Raw genomic sequence first — 26,639 nt, forward strand, 5'->3', positions numbered from 1 at the left:
TTATTATTCTAGCAAAAGATGCAATTTCAAATGAAAATTATTACAATTGATGTAGCTGAGGTAACAATAAGCAAGGTTTTACAACCATCTTTTAATTACCCTTTCTTTTTCCCAAACTCACTTTGTTCTGTTTGATACAGGCCTATAAACAACTTTTACAAAATATTAGCAGCAACCAAGGAAAAAAATAGGAGACTGAAGGTAGCATGATAAAGACAAAGCACTAATTCTATGCACAACCCACTCCCCAGATAGCATGGATTTTTGATGTTTTAAAGAACTCTGATTCTCAAAAGAGCATGTAAAACTTGTTTTATGCCATGACCTGATCATCGTCACAACAGGGTTCGGATAATGGGTTTTGGAAAGGAATTTCACCATCTGGTTCTCAGTGAGGCTTTTGCTCTCTGGACAGGTGTTAGAACCCAGGCCTACTCAGATGCAGCATTCCTATTGAGTAAAGGAGAAACTGGAGAATAAATCCTCTAAGTAATTACTCCTAGTAATGAACAGAAATAGTATTTTTCTTGTCAACATAAAATTATTAATACCTTCTGAACAAAACCAAAAAAGCCTTCATTAGTTTAAACCTCAATGAATAAACCCATGTTTCCAGTTTTCTTCAACTGCCAAAACACATCAGAGCAGGTGCTACTTTTCCAGATGAAGTTCTCTTGCATTCTCAAGTCATACAGCTGCATGACCCCATGCTGAGAATGTAGTTTAGAAGAAGAGGTCAAGCATAGAAAGAGTTTCAAGTAACATCTCAACGGTAGAGTCAACTGTACCCTGCTAGGGCTATGAAAAAAATGTAATAAAAATAACCACATAAATTCATCCACCTCATAACAAGGGACTAAGTAAATACACATAAGTTAAGAGATGACCACGCATTATACATTTTTTCACAGAAGTAGTCTTGCATAGTCCAGGACATAGACATGGATCAAACAGTATTCTTCCTTGAAGTTAAGAGTACTGCCAAGAATCATAATTAAGCACAAAGTCCATGTTGGCCATGCAAGAGATGTACTGCTGCACAGATAAAGTGCTGCAAACTGTTGCTATTGCTGTTAGTTAAACACTTGGACGCATCACAGCTAAGTGGAGGCGAGCTGAAGAAAGCAGGTTCTGCAGGAAGATTGTGTTCTGTAGTACTTCAGTGCTGCATTCTGTGACAGATCAGAAATTGCTATGCTAGCATGGAATGGCTTAGAGACTAACTTTGTCACAGCATTTAGGAAGATCCTCTAGTTACCTTTTGTATATTTTAGACTGCAGCACATTATGTGTTTTACCCAACACAGAGCAGAAGAAAACTTTTTTCTGCAATATTCCATATTGTAGCCACTTCCTTCTGGTGGCTGGGGAAGGGTCTGATAATAAACCAGCTGCAAACAGGGAAACCCCCCAAATATTAGATTATTCCCAACAACAGAATTGCAGGTAGTGCTTCATTTTAACATTATAGGATAGAATATGCAGCTGGAAATCTCTCAAAGTCAAAAATAAATCTTTGTCTACTACAACCAGCTGGAAAGTACCTTTTGGCTCTGAAGGAAAATGCACCTAATTATTAATATGCTGAAACAGCTAGACTACCTCTCTTCTTGCAGGGAGGAAAAGGTCTTTCAAAGAACATCTTCTCTTTGAAACTTAAATATCTCCTCCCTTCCCACTACTTTAAACTATCAAAAACACAGCTGCAAAGAAGGGGAGGAACTGCAAAATGCAATAATTAGTCAAAGTACAGACTTACAGGTGTAATTTAGGTTGAACCTGTGGAGGTGTTTTTGTTCAGCCTCTCTAAGTCCATCTTCCTTTGGGATTCTCAGAGCCACATCCAGTGAGCTTCTGAATATCTCCTAAAATGGAGATTCTACAATCCGAGTCCTTGCTGCCTTGCCTGGCATTGCTACAATGATTTCTCTGCCTTTTATCTAATCAGAATTGGTTGATAAATTCAGCAGTCACATAATTATTTCAATCTTGATCTTCTGGTTGGTTGTATTTTAAATTTCAACTCTCTATTCAGTTATTTGATGCAGAAAATCTGGTTTAAGGGTATGACATTGAAGGCATTTATTCTGATCATCTGCCTTCACAGCTGCTGAACAAATAAGTCATTGCTTTACAGAATTCAAACAACTGAAACAAAGGTCTAAAATCTGAACAGATAATAACCTAGGGTGTATTAACTTGTAAAGGTACGTAAACCTTCGCATAGAAAGGTTTTTCTTATTTTAAGGAAAAAGAACAGAGTTACTCATTTACATTGCCTTACTAGCATTAATAATACCAACCAATTTAAACATTATCAGAGTGCTGCCTTTTTCCACACAACAAATGCATGGACTGACAGCTAGACCATTTGATTACTCTACCTTTTAAAGGCCTATTTTGTGATGGTGTTACTGTTGTAGAATTAACTGTAGGTGAAACAGCTGAACTACTTCCTAGCACCAATCTCATTAGGCTTGGCCTTTTCTGGAGAGACTCTATTGCCTTCAGAAGTAGCAAGACACTTAAATATAAACCCCTCTCATTCAGAACTACAGGGGTTTAAATTAAAGAACCTCGGGGTTTTTTTTCCGTAGTATATTACAAACACAGCAGTGATGCCTTCACTTTAAAAGATGGGCAAGTGCACATAAAGCAGTTAAGATCTCCCTAAATAATAACCATACAGAAGTTAAGAAAATGATATCCAACTCAGACTAAGCATTCAAAAGCCAGTGGAAAAGGAAAGGGTAAATGCAAAGAGATACAAACCCAACCCTGAAACATAGTAAATCATATTATGCCCACCTGAATTCATTTGGCCTACTTTTCACATCTTGACCCACACTACTCTGAGACAAGGTTAGTTCACAGTAATAAAATTAAGCTAAACAGCTTGTTTCTGCAATGCCCACTGTTTGGAACAGCCTCTGCCCTTCTTATGAGAAACATCTATCCTCTCTCCTGGTTCTATGTTAATGCTGGTTTAGTTTGTTATGTAACTCTGTAAAACATTTGAGACTTCAGGTTGTATGCAGAATGAAAAGTGTCAACTCCTAATGACCAATCACAGCACAGCTATTTGCTCCTTTCTGCAAGAACAGTATTTTGCAGTATTGCTTCTAAACAAAAGAAAACCTCTAAATAACTCTGAAATCATAGGTTCAGTGCCTGATTAACATGCCCACCAAAACTTGGCTCCATCTTGTCCTGAAGCCCGTCTGTCACTGTAAGATTGCCCTTGATGATGTAATATCAATAGAAAGATCAGTCCTCAAATAGACCTGAAAAAACAGAGCTATACACCAATAAGTCTGAAGTGCCAGTAAAGGCCTTGTAAGTCTGTCAGAATCACAGACTGCAAATAGCCTTAAGACTATCATAAGCAACAACAGGACCAGACTTCAGTTCAGACACAATGATTTGAACTAAGAACATTCTTGAATATTGCCCTCGCAACAGTCTAGCTGCTCCAACAATTTCTCTGGGTGTAATAAGAAACTGAGTTAGAGAGTCATCTTCACCAAGCAAAGGTAACTTGTGTCACACAATTATTCAACCTTTTGAGAAGAAACAAAACCATTCCCACCCCCAAGATGTGTTTACTCAGTGGTAACTATCTATACCTAGCAAACAGTCTGGATAGTCTCCCATTCAACCCACAGAGGCAAAGACTCCCAGCAGGCAATGCTGATATTTGAGCATTTTGGAGAGATTTTACTACACTATACCCCTCATACAGGAAACATAATTCACTTGTTATATATGTATTTAATCATCCTAACATTTTCCTTTGTAACACACCTTTCCTTCTTTCTAACATATATTAACACATTAAGCTCCAATGTCTCACTGTAGGCACTGTTTGGCTAAGGTAATGAACACATTCACAAAATAAACAGGTCATTCATTAGATACTAGTTGTTCCTAGAGTTTTTTAATTTACTTACACTTGCACCATTAGGTATATGAGCTGGTTACCTTGACATATGTGTCTTGATCAACGAAGGCTACTATAGAGCTGGTATGACTTTAGCATTCTTCTATATCAGAGACTATCCAAGCATTAGGCCATCAGGCACTGCTGCTATATATTTAATTAAGTGTAGTTGTGTAATGGTGGCCAGGGATAACACAGGAGGACTGGCTGGTTTTACAAAAGTAAAAACGTATTGGTTTTACTGCAGAAAACCTGACTTGGAAGAAAAGACTATTTTTACATGGCAACAAATTTGGTAATAATTTCAATTAAAGCCTGAAGGCTATTTCATGTATTTATAAAGGTGAGCCTTCTTAACTCAGCTTATACAACTCTGATCTAATGAATTCTCCCTTTCAGAATATACATAGGTTTGTATTTGAATTGTTGTTTGTTCATTGGAAAAAAAAAATTAAGCCTATTCTGAAAAATAATCAAACCTATTCCAAATATTATTTAATATCTAGTTAGTATAAATCAGACTGATTCCTCTTTTTTTCAAAGCGCCTCTCTCAGCTAGGGTGTATACACAGCTGCTGTATAGATCACCCGTGTTCCAGACTAGTCTGTCCAATCCTCTACCCAGCATTCCACATAGCTTCAACTGTCAGGGACTTCAGGTACTCAAGACAGGCAATAAAAGAAGTGGCCAAACAATTCTTGTTTAGTTTTCAGGCTGCTCAGGAGCCTATTACCTTCACTTCATGCTATTAGTGAGTACTTCTGACAATGTTTTGTACCTATTACAAAACAGTTGGCTATTCTCAGACACACAGTATTATTGTGTACAATATCTAAAATGATTGCAAGGAGTAAAGTATACTGGATGCTGTATCAGCAAGCCAAAAGGTTTCTCAACACACATTACAACACTACTGTAAAATCCTTAACACTATTGGGTGCATCTGTGCTGGCTGGGCCTGATTTTATGAACAATGGCAAAAGACATAGAAGTGGTAACCTACAATAAAAGCATCAAGTATACTGCGCTAACAGATCAAATTAACAGAATAGGGGAATGAAAATCAAATTGTTTCAGGCCTCTGGGGCACAATTCCTAACCAACATCTACCATTAATGTAATGCTATGAATACATGTGTACAGCCCAGTCAACTCCTAAATACAAGACAACAGTTCTTCTATTCATTATGACATTTTCTGGTTCCTCCAAGTGGGTAAAGTTAGTGGAAGAACGATCTCAGAATATTCTCAGAAAACAAGCTACAGTTTTATGTACATCCCCAGTGGCCATCCAACCTGCAGATGAGTTACCAATGCCGTTTAATTTAACACCACCACCTGTTTAGCAAGCTAACAAAATGACTGGTTGCTGTCTATTAGCAGCTTGTCCTTTCCCTGCTTAGGCCTCAGAAATTAATATTTATGCTATCTTAAGCAAAAAAAAAAAAAGTCTTTGATGATCCATGTATAGATGTTCAATTGTCCTCCATACCACAGGCCAGTTCCTAAAAGGATTCTGCTTTTAAATACCATATTCCAGAATGTCTTTTGCCCACAGTGCTCCACATGAACTAAAAGGAAGCACAGCGCTAGCAGCAACTAGGCACCTGGGACATCCAATCAAAACAGAGACATCCAATCAACATGAACACAAACATCTTAAGTGTGCATACAGGCCAAATGACAAAATACACAGACACTCCTTGTTGTAAAGTGAAACGTATCCTAAGTTTGCTTTTTGTGACAAAGATATTCGTGTTTCAGCCCACACCTTTAAACCTTTGAATTTCTAAAACCTATTGTCATCTTACAGAAATAAAGACACTAAATATGGTATATTTAACATATTTTGAATCATAATCCTAGATGCTTTTAAGTATTTAATTTTTCCTTGAAAAGAGACTAACACAAATAAGCTTTAAATATGCAAGCAGATCTCCTAAACAAACAATCAACAAAGAATTAACAAACAACTTTATTCTTTAGAGAATAATGGATGGAATACTGAACATTGAGCAAAGATACTATTTCTTGCAACTTAACAAAAAGTTATGAAACCCAGTAAGAGAAGAATGAGACCACAGAATAGTGTGACACATGCAAGGAAATACACTATGAGATCTTTGATAAGTATCTAAGAGATGCAGAATCATCACATCAAAAAGAATAAACTAGTAACCACTCTGTTCTACATTACTTGTTAGTATGACCAGTTAGGTCATTCACTGTACATAACCTGTTACCTCATGGAAGAATCAGAAACAATTGTCATCTGTAACTTACAGACTGAATGACAGGATTCTGGTCTATTATTACAGAAGTACAATACTTCACAAAAGAGAAGGGAAGTCCCAAGCTATAGCCTGTTTGAGTACACTGCATGCTTTATATCTACTTCACCTGCTGCAACACAGAAAATGGTGCTTTTTGGTTTGTTTTCAAGTAGGTTAAATAGTCTCTGCTGAAGCACAATTTAGCTAGTTGGGAAAAAAAAAAAAAACAACCCAAAACCAAACAATATTATCAAACGATGTACTTTTTCCCTTCCCCATCTTTTCAGGCAGGATTCTTTTGATCTCATCTATTCCAGCTTCTACACATAGCAGTTAAGACACCAAGACCATCATCCGTCATTGAAGGGAATCCACTCAGCAGACTCAAAGTTCTTCTCGTACTGCTGACAGCCCCTCTTGTGCTAAAAATCATTCTTATTCAAGCTAGTCAAAGAGTGCTGGATATACTGAAAATGATCCTTTATCAGTCTAAAAAAAAATACAGTAGATCTAGCAATACATTTTTTTCTATCCAAATGAGCATAAGACATCAGTTGATATTACAGTCAGTCTAATGAACTGAAAAGCAAAGTCTGACAACACAAGGGTCCAAAGTTTATTTTGTTTAATATTATACAGTCTTAAGTACAGGGGAAAGAATAAAGTAACTATACTATGTTCTAGAAATCCTATTAAAAGTTGTAACCCAAACATCTGCACTCCAGTTAAATGACATCAGGCTGTTTCTTTCTCATATCAGCTACTACAGTCATACCCACCTGTTACATTCACTGCTGGCCCAGTCTGGTACTGTGGGACTCCCGAGTTCTCTCTCACACCAAACAGTATACCAGATGTATTATCTGGTGCAGCTGGTGGAGAATCCATAATATAATCCTAATAAGATATTTTCAAGAGGGAAAAGAAATTTCAGGTTTAACACTTTTTTTTACTTGCAGGCTTCAAAGGGTTTATTTTAAAAACATATGATTGCTTAAAAGTATTCCTAAGTACTCAGCTGTAAATCAAGTTAATTACAATTTCCCCAAAATAAGTTTCTTTTGACATTTTAATAAGTTTGCAACTCTCATCAGTGCTTGTTAATTTATTCATAGCTGTGTATCAGAATAGTAAAAACAACCGTAAGACCTGGGGAAGTCCATCTTATGAATTATTACTAAACCTGTTTGAATTGCTAACCATAACTGCTTTTGTTGGAAAGTCTGATGATACTTCAAATTATACTCGTTTTCCAAAAAAACTCTTAATACTTTCTTCCTTCAACCAAAACTCAGGCATTTGTGTGTTACTCTTGTGTAACCGCTAGGTGCAACTTAGAATATCAGAAAACACAATTCAAAATTAGTATAAACTTGCAGCAAGCAGAAGCTTCTCAAAACAAGATGATATTAAGTAAGTCAAATTCTACTAAGTGGTCAAGCTTTAACTGAAGTAAAAGTATCTATAGGATGTTGACTGGGAATGGCAATCATACACAATATTACTAAAGGCTTTTTTTCTTTTATGTAGAGTAATTTCATAAGGACTTCTGTAAATAATATAATCAAAACCTCTTTTGAAAGCACACAGCTAATGTAAAAGTTGGTTCATGTTACTTAGTGCCTTCTTGTATTAAGTTTTGTGCACATCCAAGTACAGGTATTCTCTTACCATTCAGTTTAAAAGGTTTGCCCTTTAATACCACATAAACTTACAGTCCCCATTTCTTGGCTCCAACACTGGAAACTGTCAAAATTAAACACCTTCACTGATCACAGAATAGGTAATATTGGGAGGGAAAAGAAACATGAAATTTTGTTCTCTTTACACTTATTCAAGGTTTGGGGCAAGGTAGGAGAAATACTCTTGCTAAAGTTCATCAGTACTGTTCACATATCAGTAAGCCATATATCCTAACACAATCGACCTGAAACATGAAATATTTTCAGCAATAGCAATAAGGAACTATAAAAACCTTACAATAGAGTTAGGATTAATTTCTATGTTACGGTATGAATGTCAAAATACTGGCAACTTGATCTTTCTACTCTGAAATAATTCAGTTGCTTACACTTCATCAAGCTGTACTGTGAAACCAAAAAAAAAAATTGACAGAAATAGCTCCATTTTCCTCAGAAAAACAAAATAACCACCCAAGACACACACACAGACTTTGTCATCAGTGTATCCATGAGACAAAGGCCAAAACACTTCCTGCTGTAAAGATCAGTATCAAAAAATGCTTCCTATTCACAATTGTGCTACTTATTTGAAAAAATCTGTGTGGTGGAAGTTGTCACAATTTAGGTGCACAAGCAAACATACAGGTATGATAGGCTACTTCAGGACTCTTAAGTATGAGAAAATATTTGAACAAAAAGGATGCCACCTCTTAACATCCTGCCTTTTTGTTGTACATCTTTTAAATGAAGACCCTGAAGAATCTTAATGATAATCAAGATCCGTTCTCTCTTTTGGGGAGTGACCTCATCCAACCTTACCAAACTAAACAAACTTTCTAGAGCAGTTGTGGAAATAGTTACTCAATTTCTCTGCTCTAATCTGTTAGAAAAAACACTTGAGTTGCAGTCAGGAAACAGCAGGTGTTATTGTAGCCACAATGGTTTCAGACTAGTGAAATAAGTTACAAATCAAGTAACTAGTAACTGGTGAAACAAGTTACAAACCAAGCAGCTTCAGCTAAACCCTACTTCAATGCTACTGGCCACTGGCAGCAGCCTCTTAGCATGGAGGACTATGCACTCCACCTACATTTAAAATATGACCAATACAATGGGCACATGCAAAATCTGCTTCTCTCACTATCTGTGGTTGATTTATTTTCATGTGCTGCTAACATTTTAACTTTCTTCAAAATAACAGCCTGGGTATTTTGAAAGCATGTGTGCATCTCCCTAGAATATATTCAAAATACCTGGCAAGCAAAAAAGTAAAAGCAGACAACCTGGAAATTCAAAGTCTTGTCACTTTCAAAATGTCCTTGTCTGTTTATAATTATTCTTTTCATGCAATTCAGCTGTATCATTTTACTTACAATCCCCCCCCCCCAATATCTTCCCATGCTTTGGAAAGCAAAAACATTTTAAAGAAAACCTTTTACCACATCAATGAAAAATACAAAATCCAAGTAACATACAGGTGCTCTCTAATGCAGAAAAGCAAACCCCAACATCATTATAAATTAATATCCTAAGGCTCAAGTGAAGAAAAATAATCTACCACCACTCTTAGTTTTCCAAGTGACTAGTGGAAATACTGAGTTTATACTGCGCATCAAAGTCCTAACTGTGGAAATCAACATAATAACTGATAACCAAATCCACACAGAGAAATTACCATGTATGGCGTGGGATCTTTGCTCTCCCAAAATTATCTAGTAGCAACTGGAACCTGAATCACGCTCAGGCTGACAAAAGTTCCTAGTAAGTAGGGGAAAGATACAGACAAAATTGGCTGGGGCTTATTTGGAGAGCATTGTGATTGCAGAAACAGAGAAAATCTTCACCCCTAAGAACAAATTTTTCTTAAAGAGGATCATATACAACATATACATATGTGTATATGTGCCATCATATACAACAGCACTAGCTCTGACTGAATTAGAATTGCTGTGAACAGTACAGCTGAAGCCAAATTAAACTTGGAATTTCTGGAACTGCATTAACATAGTGCAGTAAGAAGAACACAAAAACTAGTCTTTCACAGTAAGTCAGTGAATCAATCCTGTGACTGGAAATGGGTATTTTCAGTGATAAAACTGGAATAGCAAACATTAACAAATGATATATTATAGATCTACATGTTACAAAATTGAGGAAATGTGTTCCAAGTCAGTTTGCAATCAAAAGCAATCAGTTCCTACAGACAACACTGTCATATCCCGAGATTAAGAAATACTACAGCATATTAGGAATGCAAAGGCACTCTAAAGGCTGTTCAGCTAAAAAGGGGTCCTGCCACAGTGTCTAGTCATGCCTCACAGTCACAATATTTTACCTTCTCTGCTAAGTTTCAACATCTGGATGCTGAAGATTCAAATGCCAAACACTGCCCAGAAAACATTATTTGAAACCCTTGCCCCTTTGGAGGAATCAAGTCAGGAAGAACCAGAAAAGTGTGAAAAAAACATCACAAAAAGCCCAAGGCAAATGAAGAATTCAAACCAAGGACAAGAATAAAAGTATAGGTAGTATACATACGACACTAAGAACAGCAGTAGAGCAGTTGACGTCATGTACCTGGACTTGTGCAAAGCATTTGATGCTGTCCTGCATGACATCCTTGTCTCCAAATTGGAGAGACATCAGTTTGATAGGTGGACCACTCGGTGGATAAAGAACTGGATGGATGGCTGCACACAAAGAGTCGTGGTCAATGGCTCAATGTCTGGCTGGAGACCAGTAACGAGTGGTGTCTCTCAGTGACCAGTGTTGGGACTGGTCTTGTTCAACATCTTTGAAGGTGACATGGACAGTGGGATTGAGTGCGCCCTCAGCAAGTTTGCCGATGACCCCAAGCTGTGTGGTTCGGTTGATAAGCTGGAGGGAAGGAATGCCATCCAGAGGGACCTTGACACACTTGTAAGGTGGGCTGATGCCAACTGTATGAAGCTTAACCATGCCAAGTGCAAGGTCCTACACCTGGGTCGGAGCAATCCCAGGCACAGCTACAGGTTGGGCAGAGAAGAGATTCAGAGCAGCCCTGCGGAGAAGGACTTTGGGGTGTTGGTCGACGAGAAAATGAACATGAGCTGGCAGTGTGCACTTGCAGCCCAGAAAGCCAACCGTATCCTGGGCTGCATCAAGAGGAACATGACCAGCAGGTCAAAGGAGGTGATCCTGCCCCTTTACTCGGCTCTCATGAGACCTCACTTGGAGTATTGTGTGTAGTTCTGGTGTCCTCAACATAAAAAGGACATGGAACTGTCAGAACAAGTCCAGAGGAGGGCCACGAGGATGATCAGGGGACTGGAGCACCTCCTGTATGAAGACAGGCTGAGAAAGTTAGGGCTGCTCAGCCTGGAGAAGAGAAGGCTGCGTGGAGACCTCATGGCAGCCTTCCGGTATCTGAAGGGAGCCGACAAGGATGCTGGAGAGGGACTCTTCACTAGGGACTGTAGTGATAGGACGAAGGGTAAACAGGCTCAAACTTAAACAGGGGAAGTTTAGATTGGATAAAAGGAAGAAATTCTTTACTGTTAGAGTGGTGAAACACTGGAATGTGTTGCTCAGGGAAGTTGTGAATGCTCCATCCCTGGTAGTACTCAAGACCAGGTTGAAAAGAGCCTTTAGTGTTTAGTGTGATGTGTCCCTGCCCATGCAGGGGGGTTGGAACTAGATTATCTTAAGGTCCTTTCCAACCCTAACTATTCTATTCCAAGATTTTAACAGCAAATGGCAATGTGGCACAAATGATATTAAAAAAAAAATAATAATCACAGAATCTTGCCCAAGGAGCTGAATTATAGTACCTCCCTAAAAACAAACAAACAAAATATTATTTTCCATGCCATGTACCCTGAAAATCCTATTTCTTCAAATAGGCGTTTCTCTACTCTGCCAAGAAAGAAATTGCAGATTTTGGCAAAGTAAGACTATAAAACTTAAGTCTCATCCATGACATTCCTGTTGAAAGTAAACTCAATGAATGAGAAAACTCTTACAAGTGCTGTGTGCATCGTGTCTTCAAAAAAAAAAAAAAAAAAAAAAAAAAAATCACTGTCTTGATGAGTTATATCCAGCTTACATATACCTTTTGGGGAAATTCAGCTTTCCTAGGTCTGTTTACTCTAAGGTTCTCTAATAACAACAACATAGAAGCCACCGGCAGCTTTATCTATAAGAACAAAAACATAAGAATGGATGTGTGAGGGAAGTAAAGGAGTGGATTTTCTCTTGCAGTAAAGATTCTGCAAGACATCCTAACACTCCTTTGAAGGATTTTATAAAGCATACTACATCCTAAGTAAACATTTATAAAAATAAAATTCAGACTTGAAACGTGTATACCTCATGTGAAGTAGCAGTCCTTTCTATATCAATCTGTCCTGCTGTATAAAGACAGATTTAAGGGAACTCCAGAGGCAACCTAAACATCCTACCGATATCTGGACTTCTGCCTGTATCACTTTTAGGCATTCTTACACACAGTCAGAGACTGATTTAGCTAACCCACCTCACTAGACATGTCCACAATTTCTCTCTGCAAACTATCAATCAGCTGACGAAGACTCAAAATTGGAAACCATGAGCTCTTTCCTAATGAACTGGCCAGAGATTCAGCTACCTAGTTGATGGGCAATGATTACTTTGCATTGTTTTTCTTAAAATACAGCTACCCATGGGCAACGATTTAGCCACAAGTCTTGAGAAGAACCTCTAATTCTCATGCCTTAATGGCCTTATGGACTATGCTCAGACTGATTGCCCTGTTCAATAAATGCAGAATACATTAAACCACATGATTTTTATTTATACCAAAACACTAACAGCTGAGACAAACACAGGTGTGTATATTTGCATGGATGGTAGACATGGAATGACTATCAAGCTTCATTTAAACCTGCCAGTAGTAGTTAATATTATAGGCACATTGTCTGAACAGTTTAACCTTGTTTTCAATAATGGTATCAATTTATCTCATCCAAGTATGAAATTTTTATTTTTCATTCTTTCTCTGCCACAAATGTCCAACAGCCAAGGCAATAAAACAAGCATTTAACTTGACTCCCTGAAGTTATCATTCTGAGGGTCTGTAGCAATCCAGGAAGATCTATGATACACAGATTATGTGTATCATTCCCTTGGGCTTTTCAAACAGAACAATTATGTTGCCAAATTGTTTCACCTACTGAACCTGCAACTTTTGGTTACTTAAGCCCTCCATACCATACTATTGTTTCACTACAAGTGCTAAGTGAACCCCAAAGCAAAAACAATTAAGGAGCTACCGCTATAGTGTTCTCTTAGGAAGTAAAAATCCCAAGAGAGGGTTTCTAAAAATCAGGAAGAAAAAGCACAATGTTAAACACCAAATGCAAGCTATTTAAAAATGAAATAATCTTATCAATACAGAGGATCTATCTCTGAACAAAAAAAATCTGCAGAATCTAGAGAATGTGAATTTCTATTATTTCTCCACACAACATAACCTAAACAGTACTTCTTTCTCTTATGTGCAAGATTTTCATTTAATGAAATTCCACTGTTACTAAAGCATCTTGCAAATCAGTATATTTAAATATATATTTTAATTCACAAGTGCAAGGTTATAGTCCTAGAACCTTTATAGTTTACATAATGCTAGTCTATAATCTAGTCCAGGTCTTCAAATTACCAGACTGGCTCAGCATGTTTCTTATTAATTTATTCAAAAGTAATTGCACCCAAGTCTTTGATAGTTTAAGGGAATAAAAATTTACCTGATCAAGTATTACAGGCTCTGCTGTTAGAGTAGTCACTGGCCTGGATACAGGTTGAGCCACTACAGGAACCGTGATATTTCTCGATACTGGCTGTGTTGTCACTGGAACAGTTACAGGTCTGCTAACAGGCTGTGATATTCCCGAACTTGATCCAGGCATCTGCTGTGTTGATAAACATCCAGGGCCCGGTCTCTGCGGTGTTTGTGAAGTTCCTGAAACATTCACTGGTATAGACAATGGCTGAACTGCTACAGAGCTAGTTGTAGGTCTGGATACAGACTGAAAGACGGATGAAACAGGCATGGCACTGGGACTGGAGGCAGATGGTGCATAATGGTGACTGTCAGACTTGAATGTAGTAACTGTACCTGTTGCAAAGGATTCCAAAGTTATCTTTCTATAATTTTGCAGGCGGATGTTTCATAAGCATTGTGCTTTTTTTTTTAATTACCATATTAGGACAATAAAGTACCTCTACTGGGTGCACCATTCTGTATCCCCCTTCGTGATGAGCTGAAGTTGACTCTGTTCAATATATCTGTCAAAAGTTACATTATCTTAATTGCAGTTAAATTAATTGCTTAATTGCTTTTCAAAATAAAAGTAGCATTCATATCCACTAAGTAAGCCAATAAGGATTTGACAAATAAATTAGAAGATTATTTCTAAAATAAATACCTGGCAAAACAAAATGCAGTTTGTACAAATTAAGATGAATTCTCCCCTCCTTTTAGGTTAAGCTAGTTCACCTAAGAATCTCAGTTTTTGTTTTCTCAGAAATAGATTAACACACAAATACGACTGCAAACAAAGAAGAACATTTAATAAATATTTAGCTTTGGTGATTATAATGCATTTACTTACTTCCATTTCTCATATATATAATAAGTTCCCAAATACTGTACTGCTCTACACTAAAGGAAGCATATTATCTCAACCAGTAACCACACAATTTGCTTCTGTATTACAGGAAAATGCAGCACTTACAAACTTGGGTATAGACTTCATGATCTCCATTTTCCAGTGTGAAAGACAAACCAACAGAGCAGCAACCAAAGTAGTTGTAGTATTGGAACTGTGTTACAGAAGGACTTATTTTCTTCAACATCCTACGTGGTAATCTATGACCAGAGTTCTAGCTCGCAGGAAACACATCTAACTTCTTAGATTTGATGCTTACTCACTAGCTAATGCCACCAACATTCCTCAACTTTTTACACCTTAGTCTGGCGTTTCTGATCATTTCAGAAAGTTACAAAATTATTCATCAAATCCAAGCATTTTTCTACCCCAGATTCTCAGTTTTGTTACTGCTGCAGTTGAGTTACTTGCTCTGACATGCGAAAATATGCATATGAAATTAGACTGATCCTCCAGTATCTAACCAACAAGATTTAAAGTTCCTTCTCAAGCCAGGGTCAGATCTCAAACAATAAAGAGTATCTACACATTGCATTTAACAACCTTAAGGCTGTTTCTAGCAGCAATGGCTCATTAGTATATACTACTGAGGTTGATGAATAAAACCAATAGCAATAGAGCTCAGAACATCACAGCTTTCGACCTGTCACCTGCATTTAGATCATACTAATAAAAAAGCAGCTGCAAACAGACCCAAACAGGTTTACATTTCCTAAGCTACGACAAAATCTCACGCTGTAACAGTAATACTATTTTTACTTCAACACAACACTATGAGCAAGAATTGTCTTAAATTGGTATTTAGCTGAATACATGCTTCTTCTTGCTTGTTAATAAGTCTATACCTCACATTTGAATTCCAGACTGAAATGAAATTTCATTTACCTACAAAAAAAAAACTCTATCCTAAAGGTTGTCTCAGAAAGTATATTCAGCTTCGGAGAGCCTGATGCACACACAACAGACATCCTAAAATGCAAAGGTAGATTTTACTGTTTTTAAACAGAAAATGTCAATAACTCTGATTCAGAATTATAAACTAGATTTACATGACTCAACTGATCCATCACAGCCTTGATGCGACCTGTTCCCTTCCCCATCAAAGTGTTATTTGTCCTGTGTAGGTAAAAGAGCACTGAAGTATAAGAAAGATAACATGCAGAACAATATTTTTAAGTAGCAACAAATTACAGGTTTGTTTCATTATGAAAAGGAAGCAAGAAATATGAGCAGTAACTGTAGGAAAAATAAACAGTTGCAGGAAATGGTAAAGGGAACAAAGTGTAAATTACTTTTCATCCTAGTCAAACTAATCCTCGAACAAAGAGTAAATTACTTTTCATCCTAGTCAAACTAATCCTCCAGTACATCAGAAGCACTTCATTGTACATGACACTGTACCAGCAGGTCAAAGTTGAGATCTTAACCATTACTTCAAGTTTTCCACATCAGTCTGTATAAGAACTGATAACTGCATTAGAAGGAAAAGGTTAAAAAAAATTAATATGCTATGTACTGCAGAAAATATACCTTTCAGAAAATTCAGAACTATAAGCAAGTTTCCATTTGTCATCTAATTTTTCGTCTCATCAGATAGGAATTTTCCCAGGGAAAACTTAAACAGTGATAAGAAAAGCTGAGTTCACTGTCTCTTGCCTATCACCAACAATAAACTGAAGCCTGACTACTGCCAGGTAGTACTACTTACAAGCCAGAGAAGAACTGAGGCCATTCTTCCATAGCTGTTTTTGATAGTGAAGATTACAAACAGAAAAGTTGAGGAAAGGGAAGGAAGAGAGATAAAGTAAAAAGTTACACCATAAGCGATTTTACTTGTGTCAGGACTGAGTATGGACAGCACTAAAATACGATGCATACATTAAGTATCTTTTACCAAAGTTCTTGAGGTTGCTAAATCATATTAAAATTACATGTTCTCGTCCGAACTATTTCTATTCTTTAGAACTACAAAAAATTCTTGAGACTAAAACAACTGCGATGAAACTTGGCATATTTGTAGTTCCAGTGTACACCTTGTGCTTTAACAGCTGTTCTATGCTATGATCTACTGGCAAGGACCAGCAGCAATCCAGAGGTCTCTGGACCTTCCAGAAAACAGTAATAAAGGTTATTTTTCAGTGCTTCTAGAAGTTTGTAACTGCAGAAAACTTCTTAAAGCAATTTTAAAACAGTCCTCAAATTTTCAAGAGGCTCTAGAATATTTTTAAAATATTAAGAAACATAGGAAATATATACAGGTGAAAGAACTTTAACATCAGCTTCAGTCTTTCTTTAAAGCATAATTTTCCGCTTTTTTAAGCTAGCGCAAGAAGCATTAGACTTACTATCCCGGTGTGTAGTAACAAAGTAAAATAGATTTCAGATGCGAGATGGAAGTATCACGAACTAAACTGACTGAAAAGCTAATAATTCTAAAGTCCATGCATTAGAGTATAATAGAAAGCTTAGTTTAACATTTTGTCTGGAGATTCTTCACTGCAAACTATACACCTTAAGAAAACTACGGAAAACTTGGATAAAGAGATGAGGCACAAATTGAAAGCAGTAACCTCACCAGGCAATGTCCTGAGTATTCAACAGGTAGAGAAACCTTAGGTCACACCTCATAACAAATGACTGCAAGATGGTCGCACACAGAAAACAAGAAGTTTCATTACTAAAATTCAAGTAATAAAAGTGATGTTCTCCTTTACTTACCTGCACAAGCACAGGACAAATATGGAATTCTGACACATCTGCTGTCATCCCAACCACCTAACCTCACTCCCTGCACTGGCTGCATTAGGAGAAAACTATAGAATTTGATTAAGAAAAACTCTTTGCTTTAGAGGGGATGAATGAATTTATTATTATTAATGAAAATCTCTCTCTTAACAGAGAGGCTCCTACCCTTTTCACATTAATCACTTTTCCTGATCGTGCTTTTATTACAGACACTTGAAGACAGTTACCTTGGTTTTGTCAGAATGATGTCCACCCAATCAGACTGTCCACCAACACATGAAACGTGGGGTGGAGAAAAAACAGATACTTAAATTCATACACATTTCTATAGCAGGGAGACACTTCCAAGTATGTAACTAAATATCAACTATATTGAGAGCAATTGCATGCATGGTTTCAGAACTATATATATTTGATTGTTAACCATATTGCTAATGCTAAAACTTTCAAATGTCCTTGACTGTAGAGACTGAAGTTTAAAGGTAGACAGAGCTGCATAGAACCTAGATTTTAGAACAGAATTTCATAAGAATTCAAGTTTTCAGTATGACACTGGCCCACAAAACAGCTTTAAAATGTAGAATTTCTTAAGTATTACTGTTAAGGGAGAAAAAAAAACACCTCTATTTTTAAATTAAGTTTAAAGTTTTTACACACAGAAGTACCTATTTTAAATTATGGAAAATGTCATCTTACATGTACTAGCTGGCTTCGAGCTTGAGATTTCCCCAACGAAGATTGGCTCATCATCATCATCATCATCCTCTTCAACTTCTTTGACTCTCTTTTGCCATGGTTCTAGCTCCTCTTCTTCACATTCCATAAATAACTCTGCCATCTTGAGACTAGACAAAAAAAAAAAAAAAAAAAAATACACATAGCAAACCATTCAGTACTTTCATGAAACAAACATTTCACTGTTCAGAAAAGATTACTGCACTTGACAATAATTCTTTCCCTTCACCACCCACCAGGTTCTGTACAGGTTGAACCTCATCTGATATAGAAGACCACATCACCTTTCTGGTAATTACCTAAATTCCAATTTTTGCTACTAAGGATGGATGAGAAAAGACCAAAGATACCCTCCACATTAACTATTTTTTTCATAATCCCCATGTAACTACCAGAACAAGCCTCTGACACCACAGTGCAAGGTATCTTTAAAAAAAAACACTCCTATTCCCGGTAAGTGATACACAACAAACACAAAGACCCTATTAAGAAGCATGTAATATAACCTTGCACAACCAAGTTACTGAAACACTAATTACAGCTTTAATCTCTTTACATGTAAATAAACCCAACCCAACCAACCCCCCCACCCAAACCCACAACCTACCACAACCCCACAGATTTTCTAAGATTTTGCCAGGCCTTCCCATATAGTCACATTTTCTTCAAAACCACACAAAACCAACACACAAATCCCCCAAACCCACAGAACAAAACCCAACCAAATCACCCACAAGAAAAGAAAACCAAACCCAAACCCCACCCTGAAACAAAAAACCCACAATAAAAAAAAAAAATTCCAACCCATGCCCACAATCATCAATTAGGACTTCATAAAAATCTTGCATTTATCTCACTAGACTGAATCCCTTGTGACTGGAGACTTACTCTTACAGTAAGGAAAAAAAGTCACGTATGAAAATAGTAATGAAAATATGTAAGTTCTGGAATTAACCAAATTAACATCAGCACTTCTAACCACAAATGGGTTTGATTTGGGGTTTTTTTAGGTTGTTTGTTTTTTTTTTAAATAGTGATGGCCAATTAAGTTTTCTTCTTTCTTTTCACATCCTCTAACATAATCTTGAAAGTATTTCTGAATTTTCCTGTATGGAAATAAGAAACTTTCATATTTCCTTACACACACTAACAATGATCTAATTACTAGTAAGACCAGTAATTTCATAAAACCATAGTGCTGTCTCAGCAATAACTTGGATCGGGGCCCCTCATACAAAGGTACTTGCTTCGCCTTAGAGACAGAAGTTGACAAAATTTAGTGTTGCCATTTTTTGGTGAACTGGAGAAGAAACAGTGCAGTTCTGCATGAAGAACCCAGCCAGTATACAAATATTAATATCTGGGCACTACAGGAATTCCTTGAAATTAATGAGCAGTTAAGCACATGAAATTCAATTCATCACTAGACTGCTTTGACAAAAAATGACGAATATCTGAGCCACAGTTTCTTTCATGAAGGCCACAATCAGTATTTCTGGTCTTATTACCAGGCTACTTCCAACAAAAAAAATTACCAATACTTCTTTCATTCGTATGCTGATACAACACTTACCTGACAAAGCAAGCTAGTTAAGGAAACCTGACTTTCCACTATTATGCAGCCAAGAAGTTCTCTGTCAGTTTAACTTCCTAAACCCAATAGCCAAGGCATCAGATCAGCACTAATGTATATGTTTATGTTATTGAAAGCTTATATACAAGGTGAAAAAAAATAAAATCAAGATTACATTCATAATCATAAACTGGTATCTCTTAAACTAAAATTTATTTTATATGGTTTATTGGTGGACTTGGCAGACCTGGGGTAATAGATGGACATGATGACCTTTAAAGGTCTTTTCCAGCATGTGACTCTGTTGAAGGACATCCCTTAGAACACCTTTTCTTTACTAGCACAAAGCTTATTAGACTTTAAGGCACAATGAAAGACTATTTTCCGATTCTTTTTTTCATGGAATTGACAACATTAACATGAATTGTAGGTTTTTTCATAAAAAAGTATAGATGAAAAAAAGTTATATTTGACCTCAAGTAAAAGGAATCAATTATGAAATGTGCTTAGAGAATGCAAATGAGAGCATGCGTAATTTATACTAAAACCACAAAACAGGCACCAGCAATCTGTATGTTAGCAGAATTCTAACAAGATGCACGTGATAACCTCAGCTACACTATAATGCAGCTGATTTTTTAATACAGTTAAAAGTAATTTCATAACATAGCCGTGGACTTTGAAGAACGGTGCCAATTGAAGAATAGTGTGGATTGAAGAATAGGGGTGTAAATAAGTAACCTCAAGAACACTAGACTTTGTTAGCAACTATAGAGAAAAGGAAATTACTAAAATAAGCTTTGCCAGAACCACCTGGTGGTTACTGATATGACAACTATCCTAAACCAAAGTGATGAAGAAATAACCACCAGGGGTCCAAAAGCCCCCTACCACATTTTTGTATGCACACAGAAGGCATTCTTTAAAAGTATGATGTAACGTATGCAATCTAATGAATATGTATGTTTAAGGACAATATAATCACAGCCTGGTTGATGCTTGGGAGAGACACTCTTGGAGGAGTGATCCCCCATGTCTCCCGGCACTGCAATAAAGAATACCTGCTTGTCAACTTAAAACCTTGTTGGAGTGTTCCTGGAGATTTCTCCGAATCAACTTCGGAAAAGTTACATCAACTGGTGGCACCTCTTAAGGACATTTCATTTTATGAATCAGGATGTATTCATTAAGGTATTCTGAAAAGGTGACTCAAATCATATGGCAGCTCTTAAAAGAGAAGTATCAACATCATTTCAGACCTTTTAATTGATTTTTTAAATCTCAATGCTATAATTTGAAGCCCAAGCTTTCACTGACTTTTCCTGACAACAAAGCCAACCTAATGGGTTCCTGTCCTGCTCCTGCACTGCTCCCTCAGTTGTGCTAGTACAACTTTTCAAGAGACTAAAACTAGTGCAGGTTAAAAATAACTTGGCCCACTAACAGTTTTACCAGCGCAACTGAGAGGTCAAAACATGCGTGGCCTGGGCAATCAAAGTTGCAGTAAGGGGGAATGGACTGATTACAAGTGTCAGGATCTGCTCAAATGGTCTCCATTACTAAAGGAAGTCACTACATCCATTTTTAGATTATAACTAAATTCCAAGTTTTCAACTCCTTTAACTACATTAACATAGAAAATCCATTCCAGGAATACAGCTAGTGGTTGCTCTCAAAGCCAAACCCAACAGTGAATCCTTCTCCACTCTCCACAAATGTTTCCTAGAGGAGGTGCGGACCCCAGGATAAGAAAGATGAACTTACTTTCAGCAAACTATTTCCCTCATTTTTTAAGATGTATAAGCATATATACATATTCATACAAAAATCTCCTTAAAGGTAGTCCATGGATCCAAAAGGTCTAAAACTCCAATGAAATAATGTAGCTAATAAAAAAAGTCTTTAATCCATTTTTCTAGGATAACAAGTGTCAAAATTGCAAACTAGTTCTTTAAAGCACTTAAAAAGCATCAATGAACTGTATCAAGATATTACTTTAAAAGGCAACTGCTAAGCAAAATCTAAGGCTAGCCATGTAAATTCATTAGGCAGGCAGAGATAATCAACCTGAAAAATACAATTCCAAGAACATTGCTATTGTTACAAGATAAGCAATGAACTGATACAAGACCAAAAAAAAAAACAACAAAACCTGAACTTACTGCACAAAAGAGCAATAAGGTTCTCATAAAATAAGGGTTTAAAAGCACTAGTTCAAACATCTTCATTTATCATAGCAATTACGTTTAAATATAGCTAAGGTTATTAAAAATCAGGGGGGTTGCTTCGGATTGTTTTTTTTTAACTATTTAAAAACGCTCACATTGAATCAACAAAAATGATACAAACGTTACTAAATGTAACAAGAGTATAACAGCGTAGCGAAAACAGCAGAAAGTGATCTGTAGAAGTGCACCTTAATCACAATCAATACAATATAAAACCATTAGCAATGCAGCTGCAATCATATTTAGAGTTATTGGAAACCCATTTACTACTTTAGATGCAATTCACCTGTTCCACTTTTAAAGTCAAGTGAGCTTTCCCATACTCAACACTTTGGATTTGCTTAAAAGAACTGAAACCAAATCACTAGTATGAAATTAGCAGTGAGCTTAAACAGCGAGGACATCTGCCTTAACCAGAAAGTTCTCCTGCTGGCCTTGTCATCTTTCCATAATACGAGCATCAGTGAATTATCCAAATATTTCTTCCCCTTATTAACTGAACTGCAGTTAATAGCTGTACTTCAAATGAACATGGAAGTTAAAATCTGTACTGTAAATAATATATGGTATTGTATTTTTCAGATAACTTCCCATCCAGGCACACGGCATGTCAGTTGTAGAGAAGTGTGCAATCTACATCTTCATCATGACCGTGTTTTATTTTCACTGAGTGCTGCATCTGTTTCAGCAGCAAAGAAACAATGACCAAGCTGAAATTGAACCTGGAAGCTTTAAAACGCCGAAGTATAAAGCAACTTCCCTCAAAAATCAAACCTCAACAGTCAACACCACCCTCTCTGCCATGAGGTGGTATAAGCTCCGCCTAGGGAAGGGCAATACTGCCTTTGCAAACGAGTCAGAAGTTCATACTCCCGAGCTGTGATGGGTGCGAGGCCGCGGGAGAAAGCCAAGTGCCCCCGAGGCAGCCGAGCAGCTGCTTCTCCGCCCGCAGAGCCGCCGCCGCCTCTGGCGCAGCCTGACCGTCCTGCCTACCCGCGCCGGGTGACCGCAAGGACTCCAACCGAGACTGCAAGTTCGGGTCTGGACGAGGCCCGCATATCACAGCCTTGGCGGGAGGGGAAGAGGCCCAGCGGCAAGCCCAGCACCCGCTGCCGATGGCCGGGGACCCTGGCCGCAGCTAACCCCCAGACAGCGCAGGCATGGCGGAGCGAGCCCTGCTCGGCACGCCCGTGCGGGCGGACCCCCGGGTTCCCAGCAGGGCCTCGCGGGGACTCCGAGAAAGCCCTCGCGACGCGGGGTCCCCAACCACAGACGCGAGGGGGGTGCAAGGCCGCGCTCCGACCTAAGATGGCGTCGCCCTCACAGGCGACAATCCCCCCCAGCGGCCCGCCAGACGCCGAGCGGCGGCTCCCTCCACCCGGGGAGGTGTCAGGCCGCCCTGGCAGGGCGGGCCGAGGACAAGGAGCGGGTTGGCTTACCGTGCTGCGTGTCCGGAGAGGCCGCGGCAGGCCGCACGGCTCGGTCGTGGGCTGCCGGAGGGGGATGGGAAGCAGCCGCGCTGGCGGAGACGCCTCACATCGCCGGACCGCGGCGCCCCACCTCAGCCTCCGCCGGGGGAGGCCGCGCGGCGCGCTGCCTGCCGGGTAGAGCGCGGGTCAGCCCCACAGCGGCGCGTGCTTTCCGGCAGCCGCGGGGCGGGGCCGGGCGGGGGCGGGGCCACGCGCCATGTGCCGGGCCTCACACCCCGCGGCCGGCTTCGGCCTGCTGCGCCTGCCGCCTCGGGCCTCCTCAGGCCCGGCTGCGCTCGCTCTCCAACGCTCTGCAGCCAAAGCCGCGGCGGGCCCAGTATCCGGAGCAGTGTTCACCTCAGCCGTGCCCCGTAAGTAGGCCCCGCTTGCCGCGCAGGGCCGAGGGGAGCATCCCGTGGTAGGCCGCGAGCGGAGATCAGGCATGTCCCCTGTGGTGTGTTCGATCACAAGCACTAGTAGCTCTACATGTGATCGAAGAAAAGCTAAGGAAAGCTGTACCCAGAGTTAACATTAAGTGCAGGCAACTCAGTGTCACAGAGCGTGTTTCCAGAATTAGTGGAGTACAGGCTTCTAAAGTGAACACTGTTCTGACTGGAGGTTTGTTATGTGTCTGTGTTTTTCTTGTGGGTTCCCACAGTCGTTTACCCAGTTGGTTAGATAACAGAAATACGTGATCAACTGTTCCAAATTTTTACTCAATAAAACATTCCATTACTTTCAGCAGAACGTTGTGAAGCTGCTAGACAAGGCCTAAACTGGGCAGTGAAGCCACGTTTGCTAAAGAAAACAGTCCTGGAGTACAGTACCACAAAGAGCTGCTGCATTCTTCACTCACCGTAGAGTTTACACAAGAAAATCTCTGAATCAAAAGGTGACTAAGAAATCCAGTTTTTCTTATGCCTTTTTGTCCATAGTGCTCTCTCACCCGGACCAACATCCAAGAATGCTCCTGAGTTTAAATTTTCCCCTACTCATTTTTGCTGTCCATTCTACCCCGAATAAATAAATAAACCCCAAAATGTACAAACAAAAACCCACACTAAAACCCCACACAGTTCTTCATTTATTAGAATTTGAATTTCTGGTGAATTTTGAAGATAAATAATGGGAAAGCACTTATCCAAATTAATCTGTATCACTCAACTTTTTCAGCCCATAATTCTCAGAAGTTGCTGTTGGTGACATCTGCCATAGTTGCCATCAGGTATCCTCAATTAATTGACTATAGAGTCTCTGTCAAATTGAAGTTTTTTTCAGAAGAATAAATGAAGTGTCCTTGTGAACTTAAGCTCTAAAGATTTGATTACTGTGTTTAGCACGGAAAATATTGTGCTCGTTTTCCATATCATCTTTAGTCTTGAGATGCTTCCAGACTACTCTGGAATGTCAGAGAAGTGAAGAAAAAAAAAACAAAACAACATTAGTAATTAAGTAATTGCTGCTTAGTGATTATGCCATTAAATAATTTGGTTATTACAGTTTAGTAATTAAACAATTATTAAACTATGACATTCTGCCAAAGTAGGAGGAAAAAAGAAAGAGAAAGGAATAATCTTGGTATTTGGCAGAAAAGAAGAAAAAATATGGGAACTAGAGAGGGAAACTTACTTTAGATAGAAGTAAATGTGAAGTGAGATCTATAGTCCAGTTATTTGAAACACATTTTCGACTACTCACTGAGAGATCATTGCAGGTGTTTTTGTTCAAGCAAGATAAATATAAAAAGTATATTAAGATTACATGGTAAAACGTTGAAAAAGTGTGATATAATTAGAATCAACTCTGCACATATAATTAAATTCATGCATTCTGAAGGTGCATAATTGCATACTGTCTGTTCTGCAAGACCCCTACCTAGTTCTTGGAGAAATTTGTTTGAATATCAAGTTTTTGCATCATCCTACAAAGCCATAGGAGCAAAATAAGTTTATCGATGAGAATCAATAAGCATTCACAACTTCAAAACTCACAAATGAATGAAGGATAATAAGTAGCCCCCACAATTACAATAAAATAGTTCTTTCCAAGGTTCCTTTGGTTTGTAGACGATCATCTTGGCTAAGCTTAGTAGGTGGCCAATGGGAAAGGCCAAAAACTTTGTGTTGCAACAAATAATTGGTGACTAATTAAAGAAAAAAGTTCAATGAGATCTGAGAAAGCTCTTTAAAAAAGAAGAGACTGAAAACTCAGTGTGCTGTGATATAGGTGAACCATGTCTCTTTTGACATTAAGATGTGAGACTTCATAGACTGCATCAGCAGTGAAGGTGCCCTTCTAATGTTCCTCATGAGCCATGGAAATTATGTGGGATGTGCTCGGGTGGGGGGGCACATAAAACCAGGGATTCCTACCCTCCACATTTAATAATAGTCCTTGGCAGTTATCTTTGCAGTGAGCAAGTAGATACAGGCAATTAAAGAACATGCTCCTCCATGGTGTCCTTGCAAAAAGAAACACATGGGCAGATGCACTGGACAGGAAGATTTATATCTCCTGTAGGAGAAGGCAGTATGATGGAAGACATGCAGTACTTTCAAATGCAGTTTAAAAAACTGCAAGTTCTGGAGACACCAGATAGAATGAAGTACCATGAAGGAAGGCTGCTTTATATGTAAAAGGAAGTACTGATAAGGTAACGAGACATTTTAGCAGAGCCATGCCTGAAAATTTACAGAGAAAACTGCAAACATATGATATATTCTAAAAGAGAAACTTCGCAGAAGCTGATTACAGAGAACAATTGTATTTCATGCAGTTGGGCAGCATACAGGCGCTGTTGGCTACAGTAGTAAAGCTGAGCTCGAAAGCTAACTAGTCTGAATTACTTCATCTTATATCAACTGGCCTGTGACTTAATTACTAAAGACACATTCCTTTTCCGTCTGTGAGTTATTGACAATAATCTCTCATCAGTTTCTGGTTTTTGTCTCAAAAGCATTGTCTGTGCCAGATAAGTCAGTTGCTTGCAAAATCCCTCTGTGGTCCAAAATGCTTCTATCCCAGTGGTCTGCTCCTCCACATCACCCTGTATCAACCAGTGATGAATTAGCAGATGATAGTTTATTTTTGAGAGGGCATACAGAAGTTTGTAAGGAAGTAGCAAAACCTGGTAGATGTATTGCTTACAAAGCCAGAGGGTATAACTTATTTCCAGTCTTCTCTGACTTTATATTGGTAGAGGGTTGAGTAAGTGAGAAATATGAATGCAACTATCAGGTTTGTTCTGCTTATCAACCAGCAGGTGTTCATATTGTTCTTATTTTGCTTATCATGTTCAGGCATTTTGAGG

The 26,639-nt window shown here is 38.4% G+C and overlaps 1 protein-coding gene across 5 annotated transcripts in view; it reads right to left on the bottom strand.

Annotated features, from left to right (window-relative positions):
- The window catches only part of ZNF280D (zinc finger protein 280D), a 48,429-nt gene extending 25,109 nt beyond the window's left edge, over nt 1-23,320 (bottom strand). Inside the window, exons 1-5 of one of the 5 annotated variants that reach the window (XR_008970763.1) lie at nt 23,300-23,320; nt 18,021-18,169; nt 14,131-14,196; nt 13,656-14,026; nt 6,994-7,111 (exon numbers count right to left, since the gene is read on the bottom strand). Coding sequence is in view for 4 of the 5 variants with exons in the window: in XM_057398161.1 (XP_057254144.1) it covers nt 6,994-7,111; nt 13,656-14,026; nt 14,131-14,196; nt 18,021-18,162 (697 nt within the window). In the remaining variant the exon portion in view is untranslated. Of the gene's footprint in view, nt 1-6,993; nt 7,112-13,655; nt 14,027-14,109; nt 14,197-16,287; nt 16,322-18,020; nt 18,170-23,299 lie in introns of those variants that run through there. The other 4 variants (XM_057398161.1, XM_057398167.1, XM_057398172.1 and 1 more) reach the window with 4 other exon arrangements.
- Nucleotides 23,321-26,639: the final 3,319 nt, after the last annotated feature.

The sequence above is a fragment of the Pezoporus wallicus genome, unplaced genomic scaffold (genome assembly GCF_028554395.1).
Source record: "Pezoporus wallicus isolate ANWC-B61680 ecotype Strahan unplaced genomic scaffold, APGP_CSIRO_Pwel_v1 contig_3952, whole genome shotgun sequence".
Classification (NCBI taxonomy): Eukaryota; Metazoa; Chordata; class Aves; order Psittaciformes; family Psittacidae; genus Pezoporus; species Pezoporus wallicus.